Source organism: Neophocaena asiaeorientalis, unplaced genomic scaffold (assembly GCF_003031525.2).
Source record: "Neophocaena asiaeorientalis asiaeorientalis breed wild unplaced genomic scaffold, Neophocaena_asiaeorientalis_V1.1 scaffold18, whole genome shotgun sequence".
Lineage (NCBI taxonomy): Eukaryota > Metazoa > Chordata > Mammalia > Artiodactyla > Phocoenidae > Neophocaena > Neophocaena asiaeorientalis.
Window position 1 is genome coordinate 522,609 of NW_020172444.1, and position 15,270 is coordinate 537,878.

Below are 15,270 nucleotides of genomic sequence, written 5' to 3' on the forward strand. Positions count from 1 at the left end.
TGTCTGTTACAGTGAAGACAAATTGCTACCCAGCCTGTGACTGAAGGAATCCAATGTAATCAACCTGCAATCAGATAGTTGGCTGTTTCTTCTGGAAAATGGTGTCATATTGGTGCCTCAGCTTTGGTATTTGCCACTGGCAGGTTAACCTGCCGTTAGCCTGCTCAGTCCTGTTGAGAGGAAGTTAATGTTGGGTCTGTGCATACCCTCTGTCTCCGTTGCCATGGCACTTTGCATACAGGTCCATTGAGCAAGCACTGGAGTGGCTATGGCCAGAGGGTGAGTGACATTCGTATAGTGTGTATAATTTGCCCATTTCCTCTAGAGTGGATGCCTTTTGATGAGCATTCACGTATTTCACAAATATTTTCACACTCTGTTTATTTTTGAGAGGTCCTTCCAAAGACTTTAACCGTTGACTTCCTTGTTAACAGTCTTCCAATCCTGATCCTTCGGAATTCCTGAACATCTAGCCAAAACATTACCTACTGTTCATTAATCATTGAGGACCTTTACTTCTGGCCAACTCTCAGTCCAGACAAAGAGAACAGCCAAATGAACTGGTTGAAGTTCTGACCACTGAGATTTCACCTTCACCACTGTCCTGATTGGGACTGTGATGCTGCAGCCATCCACTTAGGGATGGTACCAACATAATGTGCAGAACCATCTGTATGTCACAGCTAAAGGTTTTCTTCCTCAGTTATCTCATCATAAGGAGTTCCCTCTGAAGCCATCAATGTGGAATGAGAAAGGAGTCATAAAGAGTAGATATTGTGGAAATGTGAGCTACTCAATTATTCAACTGGTCCAAAATTGAATTGCCTTTTGGATTTCTCAAGACTGATTTCTTATAAACCACTTATACCCAGTATTATGGTTTGGTGTGTCAGATAGCACCTAGTTTGTGGTGAACAACTCTGATTGCTTAGACATTTGTCTCATGGGTAGGTATTTCTGTCAGGGACTACTAAGAAGCCAGGAGCTGTTTCTCAAAAGGAGAAGAGTTATTTACAGGAGCGGGCATGGCTTTGCCCTAGCGTTCTGCTACGTGATTGTCCCAGAGACTCCTGATAGGATCTTTACTTGCGGCAGACACTTCTAGTGTCATTGAATATGCTCACAAGTTACAAGTGGTAGAGCATCTTGCAATTCAGCCTGGACATGCTACAGAGCTTCTTGTGCCTTATGTATTATTTGGTAATTGAGTTAGAGCAGCATACTCAAATATGCTGAACGCTGGGGTCCAAAATCCACTTAGGCCCACCGAGCATTGTGCCTCTTTTCATTGTTTGCCTTTACAAGTTATAGTAACTTATCTTTCACCTTGGAGGAAATATCCTGACATGCCCAGGCTACTGGACCTTTAGAAACTTCAAAGAGATTTTAGGACCCTGAGTTTTTCTGGGGATTATTGATTCTCTCTGGCTTGCATGTGTCTTACTAAGGCATTTAAGTTCCTTGCTACTTCCCCCTCATCTGGACCAGTTAGTGTGATGTTACTAATGTAGTAGACCAAGGTGGTGATCTGCAGGATGTTAGGCTGATCAGGATCTCTACAGACTAGATTATGGTAAAGAGCATGAGTCCTAGGGTAAGACTGCAGATTTATTGTTTCTGCCAGATAGAAGCAGTCTACTTTTGGATGGCCCTAAAAATTAGTATAGACAAAAAAGTATTTGACAGAATTGTAGCTGCCTACAAAAAATATCAAGGGATTTGTTGATTTGCTTCAGTAAAAATATCTCATCTGGAACAGTAGCTACAGTTGAAGTCATCACCTGATTTTACAGTCCATAGTCATTCTTCAAGATCCATTTACGTTTGCATGAGCCAAATAGGTCAGTTAAATGGAGACGAGATAATTTGATTACCCCTGTATCTTTCAGGTCTAGTATAGTGACATTAATCTCAGAAATTTCCTCAGGATGTGGCATTGCTTTTGTTTAGTAGCTTTGTAGAAAAAAAAGGAAGTTCTAGGGGCTTCCACTTGGCCTTTCTTACTTTAGTAGTACTCCAAGAGGATCAGAGAAACAGTGTCGGAATTTTTCTAGTTGCCTATTCTGTTTCTCTTCCAGTTGTACATTTGGGAAGTAGAGAAATAGCTGCAAGATAGGTCTGGGGATCCACAGAGCTCATTGAGACAGCTTTGGGCCAAAATTCCATCAATCACTTCACCATCATGTCCCCACTTTCACTAGTGGACCACAGTGATGTTTTAGGTCAGTTCAGTGTTACTATCTTGTGATGCCTGAAAGATCACAATATTTTCTCTTGCCTAGTGCACAGTGACTACAGTGAATGTCCACAGGTGCCTTTGGGGAAGGCTTGGAGTATGATTTACAGTGTAGAGTTGGGGCATTGTTACAGGATCCTTTCTCAAGGGGATTTGGCCTCCCTTTCAACCAAGAGGCTCTGGGTCTATGAGCAGATTAGGTCTAGAAACAAAGTAAGAGCTTCTCTCTCTCTGTTTCTTAGGTAATGGAAGTCATGTTTCTGGCCACAAGTTTTTCCAGTAATATAGATAAGTAGTAATTTAGTAGGCTGCCTAGAGTGTATTAGACAGAATGGAAACCATTCATAGGCAAGCAGGAACAGGATATAAAGATGAAATTACTTTATAGACTTATTTCTCTTGGAGATTAATACTTAGCATTTTTTTCAGTCTAACTTCTTAAGTAATTATTTTAATATTAAATAATTGTAGTTAACATTTATTGAAGGCTTACTCTGTTAGACACTGTACCAGTCCTCACTTGAACTCTTGTAAAAACATTATGTGAATAGGTATTTGTTTTTTCCCATTTCACAGAAGCAGGAAATTGAAGTTAATTTGACTAGGGTCTCATGGTTGATGGAGAAGCTGGGCTTAGAATCCAAGTCTGTGTGACAATAAGGTCTATGCTTTAGATACTTTGCTGAATTATGGTGACAACAAAAAATACAACATCTGAAGTAAATCTTCGTGTAACCCAGCAGCGATGAATTGTACAGCTATATATTTATGAGTGGAGATACTTAAGTGCCTAGTCTATGTTTAACATTGTGTATGTGCTGGAGGAATGTGAAAAATGACAGATGATTTTATTTATTTAAAATTTTAATTTATTTATTTTTACATCTTTATTGGAGTATAATTGCTTTACAATGTTGTGTTAGTTTCTGCTGTACAACAAAGTGAATCAGCTGTATGTATACACATATCCCCATATCCCCTCCCTCTTGAGTTCCCTCCCTCCCTCCCTATCCCACCCCTCTAGGTCATCAGAAAACGTTGAGCTGATCTCCTTGTGCTATGCAGCAGCTTCTCACTACAGATGATTTTAGTTCTCCTTAATTGTGGATGAGATATGTAAGAAGATGTGCTACCATTTGGTTCTAAACTTTCTTTTTCAGGATGGTTAGTTTCATTTTTTATGTAGTTGCAGGTTCTTACTTTAAATGATAAATTAATGGAGTAAACTCACTTGAGACTGTAAATAGTTCTTTATCTTATAATGTATAAGTCATGGTTTTGGTGAAAACTATTGAGTATGTTTTCCTTTGCTTACACTCCTGTTTTCTTTCAGTGGGCCACAGTTACATTTCATCTTCCTCATCATGTGTTGAAGTCTATTGCCAGTGCCATTGTGAATGAACTTAAGAAAATAAATCAAAATATTGCTGCCTTACCTGTGGCATCCTCAGTGATGGACAGATTGTCTTACCTCTTACCTAGTGCACGTCCAGAACTTGGGGTGGGGCCAGGTCGTTCTGTGGACAGGTATGACCTTGCTTATAAAAAGATGTGACAGTGAGATTGAATTGATAAGTTTTTTGATTAACAAAGAATAACTGTAAAATTTGATTATGATTTAAAAAATTTCAAAATATTTTTGAAAACCACTCAGATTTTTATTTCTCTTAAAATACTGAAGTGAAGTAAACTACTCCTTGACTTGTTAAACAATTTCTTTTGGTGCCTGGAAAGTATTTAAAGGGATTATGAAACTATGTTTTTAAAATTCCATCTTTGTACTTGCTTAGTAAATATTTGAGTCAACTTAAAAATATTATAATTATTCAATATATATGAATTATTTTGCCTTGATGAAATTTTGTGACCTTTGGCATAAATTTTGGTAAGTTAAAAGACTGCCAGAATCTGAATAAAAGAGCCATATATTATTTCCTACTTAAAAAATGAACAGAGTTAAAAAAGCAGTTAGGGATGGGCTTCCCTGGTTGTGCAGTGGTTGAGAGTCCGCCTGCCGATGTAGGGGACACGGGTTCGTGCCCCGGTCTGGGAAGATCCCACATGCCGCGGAGTGGCTGGGCCCGTGAGCCATAGCATCTGAGCCTGCGCGTCCGGAGCCTGTGCTCCGCAACGGGAGAGGCGCCAACAGTGAGAGGTCCGCGTACTGCAAGAAAAAAAAAAAAAGCAGTTGGCAATTTTGTGGTTTTTTTGTTTGTTTGTTTTTTTCTTTCTTTCTTTTTTTTTTTTTTTTGCCATACACGGGCCTCTCACTGTTGTGCCCTCTCCCGTTGCGGAGCACAGGCTCCGGACGCGCAGGCTCAGATGCTATGGCTCACGGGCCCAGCCACTCCGCGGCATGTGGGATCTTCCCAGACAGGGGCAAGAACCCGTGTCCCCTGCATCGGCAGGCGGACTCTCAACCACTGTGCCACCAGGGAAGCCCTGTTTTTGTTTTTCTAGGGCAATTTTGAATTAAGATTTTTATGCTGCCTGCCCTGGATTTAAACAGTATTATAAAAAACCATACCTCAATCATTATTTTCTTCACTAGAGATTTATTGGAGTTCTGCTTTGTATAAAACTAGCTAAAAAGTCAGTAATGCATTCATTGAAAAACTTAAATGATTTGTTTTTGAAATAAAATTTGTCAGTACTGAAGTTTAGAAATGCTTTAATGAAATATTAAATTTAGCAGTTTTGATAAGTTCACATTTCCCTTTCCATGTAGCATTTTACATTTTCACTTCTTCATTGAATGTGAATTGTAACTGCCTATGCTGTTTTCTGAAGTACATTTATAAAGAGTACATGCTGATGTAGCAAAAATATTACTGAATGAGTTAACCTTTAACTTCTATTAAGTATTGCTCCCCCCGTCCCCCGCCCTCCCGCCAGCTGCACTGTGCGGCTTGTGGGATCCCAGTTCTCTGACCAGGGATTGAATCCGGGCCTCCGGCAGCAAAAGCACGGAGTCTCAACCACCGGGCAGCCAGGGAATTCCTGTATAGCTCTTATATTAGTTTGCGATATTTATTAGTTTATCCTTTTGTAAACTGAAACTGCTTAATCAATTGCCCTTTTTTTGTTAAGTGATTTTATTATTATGTACATAACTTCTCTTGGTTGTTAACATTTGGGAAGAATTTTTGTATTCCATAGTAATATTGCTATCTCTAACTTTTGGGCAAAATGTGGAGACTTTCATTTTTAATAACTGTCAGATGATATGTGCTGTGGCTATCATTAAAATGTTCTTTGGAATATGTCCGGAGAGGGGGAGAAAAAGGAAAAGTATGTATTTAGAATAAATGTTTCCTATCTGAGAGCCATGCCTATCTTGAGATTATAATTTCAGAGCTATTTTCTTTGCAATCAGTAGGAGAGTATCTGAAGAACTCAGTGCAAGCTGTCATAAATGGTTTATTTTAGAAAATGCATTCATTAGATGGGATTTTCAGTGTTTCTGGAGGTGTTAAAATGTCTCAAAGTATTAATTTTGATATAGCGTGTGGTGTTTATTTCATTAAATATGAATCTAGGAACCTTATGAAAACCTTGATGAACTCTGTTGGAGGTTTGAGTAAGGGTCTACTGGATGCTATTGCTGTTTTGTTTGGTAATATAACTAAATGGATAGGTTTCTGTTTTGAGACTGACACAGATCTTTGAAGACATCTATAGCCTGTAGATGATAAAACTTTTCTAACTCAACAATTTTTTTTTAATTTTTATTTTTTTTAAATTTTATTTACTTTTGGCTGTGTTGGATCTTTGTTGCTGCGTGAGGGCTTTCTCTAGTTGCAGTGAGCGGGGACTACTCTTCATTGCATGGGCTTCTCATTGTGGTGGCTTCTCTTTTTGCAGTGCACAGGCTCTAGGTTTGTGGGCTTCAGTAGTTGTAGCACACGGGCTCAGTAGTTGTGGCACACAGGCCCTAGAGTGCGCAGGCTTCAGTAGTTGCAGCACATGGGCTCAGTAGTTGCTGTGCACGGGCTCTAGGGTGCATGGGCTTCAGTAGTTGGGGTGCACAGGCTCAGTAGTTGTGGCTTGTGGGCTCTAGAGTGCAGGCCCAATAGTTGTGGTGCATGGGCTTAGTTTCTCCACAATATGTGGGATCTTCCCGGACCAGGGATTGAACCTGTGTCCCCTGCATTGGCAGGTAGATTCTTAACCACTGCACCACCAGCAAAGTGCCTGTTTTTCTTTTTTTTCAAATCAGAACACAACTATGAGTTAAACCTAAAGCTCTCTAGCAATATTATAGGAAACCATGTACTAATTTAAGGGAAGAATTTAAAGAAAAGTATTTTTCTGGTCTCTTTGTGATGGCCTTTACCACTTTCTCTCTCTTTTTAAAAATCAGTTGCCCTTCTGTGTTAGGAAGAGGAAACTCTGCTTATCAGTCCTTTCTTATTTGAAGCTGTTTGGACTTCTTCTAATTTTGGTAGTCTCCTTTAAAAAGATACTCTAGTATTGTTACAGGTTTACTCTTAGTGAGCTAATGTATTTTAATGAAAACATATGTGAAGATTTCTTTTTTTTTGACAATTCCCTGGAGAGTACAAGTTTCCTGGAAAAGGATTCCTCTGGAGAAAGAACATATAAATTGCTTTCTACTTAAAAAAAAAAAAAATTAAAATAGAATATACTTTCTCAATATGGTTGAGATAAAACTACCATTCCTTTGGTTGTAGTTTTATCCATTTTTGCAAAACTTGTCACATGATGAAAGTGTAGGGTTCTCTGCCTCTACATTTTCAGATTTTCTGCTCTCTGATTGCTAATTATGCAACATTGGTTAATTTAATCTCCCCGGGAATTGTTTATCAGTTGTAGCTATCTTATCCTGTTTCTTTTTTCCCTACTCTGTTCAAGGGAAGTTCCTAAAACTGATCATTTTTAATTTAAAATACAAATTTGAATTGGTAATTAGACATTCCCAGTTTTTGTTGATAATCCAGTAAACTTTTTTCTTCAGTGGTAGATAGTAGTGTCACTGTAATTTGATGCCTAACTTCGGTTACATAAAGTTTGTTTACTTTTAGATCATTGATGTATAGTGAAGCTAACAGACGGGAGACGTTTACCTCATGGCCTCATGTAGGCTATAGATGGGCACAGCCAGATCCCATGGCTCAAGCTGGATTTTATCATCAGGTAAATAAGGCTGTCAAAAATTTCTTTGCAATATGACTTTGTAGCCTTTAGTGAAATTGTCAACATTTTAATACTTTTTCAGTCATTATACTATTTTATGCACCCAGGCTCTGTGCTTGTGTGTATGTATGTAATGTGAGTTTTGTTCTTACACCTTTGATCTTAATACTGACTGGCTGTTTCCTATGTCACATACTGTGTATGAAAGGGGAAAACATTAAAAGAAAAAAAGTAACCAGTAACTGAGAATGCTTTACAACTATTTTCTTTCAGATTATATATAAGTATGATATACATAATATGTTTACGTATACAGTTAATCAACGAGCAGGCAGTATTCTCCAGATTTGTGTCTTGAGAAGTGTTCTCTCTGGGTGTGTGTTTATTTTCAGTTTTGACTTACGTATTCATAACAGAGTAGTACATGTTAGGGTAATGCAATAACAGCAATACATTGCAGTTATTCTTGAAATTTTAATTTTATTGGGGTTAAAAATTACCCATATATTAGGTAACTATGGAAGCAGCATTGTGGGTAGTACAGTGTGACTTGAATGCATATGTATTGAAGAATTGATTAAGAAATTATTTAGAAAGAGAAAGAATTAATCAGGGAAAATAGTCATGGTTTTATGTAGGAAAAGGGGAGGGTGTACAGGTAAGGATGAGTGTGACAATAAGACATGAGAATGGGACATTATAGAAAGCTTTGTGGAGCTAAAGTAGAGGAAGTTAAGAAAAATGAGTTTAGATAGGCATAATAAACCAGTTAAAGGAAACTTCAGCTGAATAATGTAGACTGGCCTACCACTGTTTTGCCATTGCTAAAGAAGCTGAGAAATCTAATAATTACATGTCAGTTTACATAAAACATGCATATTTAATTTTAGAACTAAATTAAACTTTGAATACATTGACGTTACTGTCATAAAGAATCTTAAGAGTGATTATTCTTTTGTTATCCCGAAGTGTTCTTGAAGTATCTTAAACTAGGATTAAATCAGAAAACCATATATATTTGAAGATTTTATTCAGAGTTTGTCAAATTTCCAGTTAAAGATAGATTTATCTGGGGACTGGCTAATATTAAAATCACTGAATATGTTTTCCTAAGTTAAGGATTGAATAAGGACTATTTTTCCTAATAAGTTATCTTTTTCTTATTTGGTGTCATTTCCTAAAACAGTCTGTTAGGTGATACCTTGATATTTTTTCTGTTGAGCTCTTGTTCATTGTATTCCTTTTTTTTTTTTTTTTTCCCCTTTTGGCCGCACCATGCGGCTTGTGGGATCTTAGTTCCCTTACCAGGGATTGAACCCATGCCCCCTGCATTGGAAGCACGGAGTCTTAACCACTGGACCACCAGGGAAGTCCCTGTATTCCATTTTTGCAAAGATCAAATCATAGGTTTTCTAGAATCTTCTACCTGTATTAGGTGCTGATTATTCTCAGTCTTCTAAAAAATATATTTACACCTGTAGACATACTAAGTGCTAAGTAGAGTAAGTATTCAAAAATATTAATATTAGTTTTTAGAGGTATATTTCAGTTCAGATTTAGATTTTATATATATATAAATGTCATTTTGTCATACGTGTCTTACTTAAAGAATGTTACCTTAATTACGTTCACTAGTTTGCTTTTCCTTTTTACTTGCCCTTTCCTATGTAGTAGTATAGAATTCAGTTTTTAATAATAAACCTGTTAGACAATTTCCTTTCATATACTTAACTATATTTAAAATACTTTAGTAATACAATTAGAAGATGCTAGATCAGAGATTGAGGATGTGTGTGTCTCCATATTTGATTTAGTGGTCATTTGCTGATGAAACATAATTTTTCAAATAGGGCAGCAAATTTATAAACATTTGGGGATTAAAAGTATATTGTTGAGGCCTAATAGTATAGGCTAATTTTCTTTTCCTCAATATGGAATTTTACCTAAAATTATGAACTTATTTAGAAGAGTTTTTATTAAGCAATTTTAATATTGATAAACCTTTTCTGTCTTCTTTATAAATTTGCAGCCTGCCTCATCTGGAGATGATAGAGCCATGTGTTTTACTTGTAGTGTATGTCTCGTCTGTTGGGAACCTACTGATGAACCTTGGTGAGTTTTGATATTTCTGAATGTAATAGGCTAAGTTCTATAAATGTGCTTCTAAATTTTATTTTTCTGATATCTGTATATTAATATTCTTGCCTTTTGTCATCTATATTTTTGCCTCTGTCCTAAGAGAATGAGGTAATGCTGTCTATGCTCTGTCATATCACTTGGCGTACAGGATCTCTAATGTGTAACTTTCCAAGATGTGTACATGGGAGAAGTGCCAAAGAATGGAACTAGACTCTGACTGAAAACTAGAAGGCTATGATAAAATAAGTTTAAAAAGCATGATTAAATTCAGCAGTTTAGCCTTGTTCTTTTGAGGGCAGGTCATCAATAGAGAATGCACGGAGGAGGGCCTTTATGATTTGCATTTCTAATTTTGAAGTAATTCTAGGGAGTCTGTGGTGGTTTTGAATTCTAGTGCATGAAAGTTTAGAACTTGGTTAAACAATAGAGCTCATGTATTGGAACCTCATTTTTAGAAATAACTACTCTGAGGCCCTATTAATAGAAATAGTGGGACTTCCCTGGTGGCACAGTGGTTAAGAATCTGCCTGCCAGTGCAGGGGACGTGGGTTCAAGCCCTGGTCCGGGAAGATCCAACATGCCGTGGAGCAACGAAGCCTGTGCTCCACAACTACTGAGCCTGTGCTCTAGAGCCGATGAGCCACAACTACTGAGCCCACATGCCACAACTGCTGAAGCCTCCACGCCTAGAGCCCGTGCTCTGCAACAAGAGAAGCCACTACAGTGAGAAGCCTGCGCAGTGCAACGAAGAGTAGCCCCTGCTCGCCGCAACTAGAGAAAGCCCGCACGCAGCAACGAAGACCCAACACAGCCAAAAATAAATAAATAAATAAATAAAGTAATAATAATAGCAAATATTTGTATAATATGGTTTACTAGGTACCATCCTACACATTTTATATATTTTTAACTCATTTAATTCTCACATTAGCTTTATGAGTTAGGTATTATTATCATCTCCATTTTATAGGAGGGAATTGAGAATATTCTCCAGTTTAATCCATAGTCACTCTATGAGATAAGAATTATTATACCATTTTAAAATAAAAAAAAATAAAATTTGGTGAAGAGCATTTGGCTAGTAAGTCATGGAGCCAGGATTTGGTTTTAAGATATACCACTTATTTTGTACTATAATTAGTTCGAGATCTCTGAACGTTAATCAGCTGGTGTGAACTTGCTAAAGCCTATTAGAGTGTGCATGTGGATTCCAGGTTGCAGTGGGAAATACTGAAAATATGAAAAACTGAAATTGCGTCTGCTGACTGAGAGTTGAGTATGAGCAATTTCCAGTTTAGGTTAAGGTTCTGTTTGGAATTTAGTCTTTTCCCCATGAAACCATCTTTATATATATAGCAACCATTTTAACACGTATATTTTAGTTTCTTAGGCTGATCCTCAGAAAGTTATTTAACCCACACCTGAAAAATTATACCATAACATTATAGAATGTATCTTTATTCATGAATATTTTTCTGTGGTAAAGTTGATTCAGATTTCCAACTTGGGCTGTTTAAAACCCGTCTTTTCTTGCTATGGTCAGGAAATCAAGGGTTCTACCTTTTCTTTGCCCCGGGATTCAAGATTCCTCAAATGCTTAAGCAGTTGGTAGAGTCTCTGAGGGCCTAGGGCCAGTGCTCCAAATGGATAGAGGGAATGGGATTGATGGGGGCTGGGGAACTGAGCCTGTGTACCTTCTGAATCTGAAAGGAGGAATAGAATGAAGATTTTTCATTTTTAGGGGACGATGGGACTCATATTTTGATGGTGGGAGTTGATAGAGCCACTTTGGAGGGAGATTGAACTTAAAAAAAATAAAATAAAATGGGCCCCTTATTATCTAGCAGTTCCACTTCTAATTTACACTAGAGAATTAATTGCTCTTATATGCAAGGAGGTGCAAAATGGTCATGGTAGTGAAAAACTGGAAAATCTTACATGCCTCTCAGGAGGGAACTACCTAAGTAAAATATATTCATGTAATTGACTATGATCCAACAGTTAAAGGAATGAACAGTTAGCTCTCTGTTAATCACCAGTACCTTTTAGATATGTTATTGTATCAAGAAAGCTGTTGTAGGGACTTCCCTGGTGGCAAAGTGGTTAAGAATCCGCCTGCCAATGCAGGGGACACGGGTTCAAGCCCTGGTCCGGGAAGATCCCACATGCCGCAGAGCAGCTAAGCCCGGGCGCCACAACTACTGAGTCCATGTGCCACAACTACTGAAGCCTGCGCGCCTGGTGCCCGTGCTCCGCAACAAGAGAAGCCACCGCAGTGAGAAGCTGCGCACCTTAACAAAGAGCAGCCCCCGCTCACCACAACTAGGGAAAGCCCACGCACAGCAGCAAAAACCCAATGCAGCCAAAAATTAAATAAATAAATAAATTTATAAAAAGAGCAAAAAAAAAAAGCTGTTGTAGAATGATTCATATAATAATATTGTTTATTTAAAATGAAAAAACCCATACTTTCTGAATGTACATGTATGTGTATAAACTTATAAAAATATTTTAGAAGTATAGTAAATTCGTAATAGTGGTTACCTGGAGGTGGGATAGGAGATTACTGGGGTTGGATATTGTAACCGAAGTGGGTCTTTTGCTGTATTTCAGATAGTCATATGTTGTGTAAATAAAATTTTAATTAAAAAGTTAAAATTCAGGTTAAGAGAGAAAGATGGAAAGAGGAAAAATACCCTAAGGTTTGGCTGTGAAGGAATCCAGTTCAGATATCATGTGCCTGCAGATGCCATGTAAAAGCATTAACGTAAGACACCTTGTGTAGTGTAAAGTGTCCAGGATTTATATATGGTTATAGGTAAGTTGTAGGTGCAGTGTGAAAAGAAATATGTATACCCCATGGAATATTTTACAGAGTATAGCTTTCCTTTCTTTGACATGGAAGTATAAAAATGGGTTTTAAAAAAAGCCTCTTTTTTTTGATGGCAGCATTCTCACATTTCAAATAATGCCTTGTAATTACAGCTAGTGAAAGTTTAAAAAAATAAAAGAATAACCAAAAAGAAATAAAGTAGTCACAAAGTTGGGCAGATAATTTTTAAGTGTTAAGTTGATCCTGCTTTAAATATTTGAGAAAATTCTTTAAGTCAGTATACCAATCTTGATCTGAGGTCCTAGTATTTTATTCTTATTACACATGTTAGGGTTTTCTAGTAAACTGATTTACCATTTCATTTTGCTCAGTAAGTATTTATGTGAAGGAAATAATGTACAATCTATAGACATTATCCAAGTTTCTTTAAAGTTATTTGTGTGATGGAGTCTGATAGTGAATGTGAAGGGTATATCTCTGTTTTTAATATATGTTATTTTATCCATACTCTAGAGATCTTTCTGCCTTCAGGTCTTTACTAAAAAAGTTTTTTGCAGTATGAATGGCATTTATAGAGTTTTACTGTATGCTCTTTACAGCTATGGCCACTTATATAGATAGGTGGGTCTGTATCTACGTATGGATTATTTATTTATTTATTTTAAAAACAGCTTTATTGAGATACCTTTGACATGTAAAAATTACATACATTTAAGGTGTACAATCTGGTGTTTTAGTATATATACATATTGTGAAAAGATCACCATAATCAAGTTAATTAACATATTCATCACCTCTAATAGTTACCAGTTTGTGTTTGTGTGTTAAGAATATTTAATTCAAGATACATCCTCTTCACAAATTTCAAATATACAATATGGTAATGTTATCTTTTGTCACCATGCCGTAGAATACATAGAAAATTTTAAACTGAAACAAAGTATTTATTTATTTAAAGCTGTGGGAAACCGGTGTGAAGAAATATAAGGAGATTAAACAGTTTTATCAGTATATTAATATGATATAAATTTTACTGTATCATTTTTCTGTTTCATCTGAGACTGGCTTTGTTTGTAATCAGTTAAAGTGAACAATTGCTGTTAAAGTGAGTAGTTTAACATGTTAGAGTGATCTCAGTAAAATGAAACAATTTGCTATTTAAGTCTTTAATTAAAGAATACTTTAAGTTCAATTAATTGTTTTCTTTTTAAAGAAAAAATATCGTGGAGTTCTCTTTTAGTGTACACACTTAACAGCTTAGTTGTTCAGTAAACTTTCCCTTCCTTAATTTGTGTAAAGGTCTGAACACGAGAGACATTCCCCAAACTGCCCGTTTGTGAAAGGTGAGCACACACAGAATGTGCCATTGTCAGTCACTCTTGCAACAAGTCCCGCGCAGTTCCCTTGCACGGATGGAACTGACAGAATATCTTGCTTTGGGTCCGGGAGCTGCCCTCACTTTTTAGCTGCTGCAACGAAACGAGGAAAGATCTGTATATGGGATGTTTCCAAACTTATGAAGGTATGTTTTAATTTTGAAGAAACATATTAGTAATTGAGAAAAAATCGGTTGTAAATTTAGGCTTTTCATTTACTTGTTTAGGTGCACTTAAAGTTTGAAATTAATGCATATGATCCAGCAATTGTACAACAGCTTATTCTCTCAGGAGAACCAAGCTCAGCAGTTGAATCTAGGAGACCAACTTTGGCATGGCTGGAAGACTCCTCTAGTTGCTCAGATATACCAAAATTGGAAGGAGATAGGTATGTAAATTTGTTTTGATAATATTTATAGAAGTTAAGTGTTTTCTTTTCCTAAATTGTATATTCTCTTAATTCTAATTGAAGAGGCAGAAAACATTGTTTGTCTCAAGAGATTAGAGACTCAGTGTTTGGTTAGAATTCTGAAAGAATTGATTCTTGAAAGAAATTGTCATTCACAAACAACATAGTCTATAAAATATACTTTATTTTCTATCTCAGTCTATGGCAATTGGGAATAATCACACCATTGAAAAGTAAAGTCTAAATAATGAAATGAAATCCTTGGATTAGATTTGTAATTTTGCCTTCTTCTAAATCTTTTCATAGAGCAGTTGAATCATTTGGTTCATTTCCCCTTTTTTCATTAGCAGCTAAAATATAGAAGTGGTAATGAATAGTGAAATAACCCATGGCTAGGCAAGGTGGTCTAATTATTTAAAACAATAAATGTATCAGTAGTCAGCAGTGAGTTGAGGTACAATAATTAATGCTAAGGAAAGATTCTGGTAGAATTGTTGTGCTGGATTCTATTCTACTCAGCTTTTCTGGAGATTGATGATTTCTGTGGCTGTATTTGACCTATGTGGGGGAAAGAGAGTCAAATTAAAATCCCATCTTACCTACTTGTCTCCAAAGAAGCTCTGCAGTTGTAACTCTGAACTGGGTAGGATTATAGAGCAACATTTGCGATACTCCCAATGTAGGCAGAATGAAGGGGTCCATAAGCCACTCAGCTTGTTTTCAGCAATAGCAGCTACCACTTTTTAAGATTCTGACGGTAGCCATGTGAAATGGAACCTGTGTAACTGATCAGGTGTCCTGGTATACTGAGATCTATCATTTCACTTGCAGGGCTTCTTGTGTTACTGATGTGTGATTGGTGTTACACCACAGTGATTTGTCATTTTTATTTCACAGTCTGCTTATTTGGTGGCATGCACTTTCATTAAGAAGTAATGTAGGGGCTTCCCTGGTGGCACAGTGGTTGAGAGTCCACCTGCCAATGCAGGGGACACGGGTTTGTGCCCTGGTCAGGGAAGATGCCGCAGACCGGCTGGGCCTGTGAGCCATGGCCGTTGAGCCTGCGCATCCGGAGCCTGTGCTCCGCAACGGGAGAGGCCACAACAGTGAGAGGCCTGCG

The 15,270-nt window shown here is 37.1% G+C and overlaps 1 protein-coding gene across 1 annotated transcript in view; it reads left to right on the plus strand.

Moving 5' to 3' along the window:
• The window catches only part of BIRC6 (baculoviral IAP repeat containing 6), a 233,423-nt gene that overhangs the window by 32,765 nt on the left and 185,388 nt on the right, over nt 1-15,270 (plus strand). The window contains 5 exon segments of the mRNA XM_024732052.1: nt 3,570-3,763; nt 7,282-7,393; nt 9,423-9,505; nt 13,665-13,887; nt 13,969-14,129. Coding sequence (XP_024587820.1) covers nt 3,570-3,763; nt 7,282-7,393; nt 9,423-9,505; nt 13,665-13,887; nt 13,969-14,129 — 773 coding nt within the window.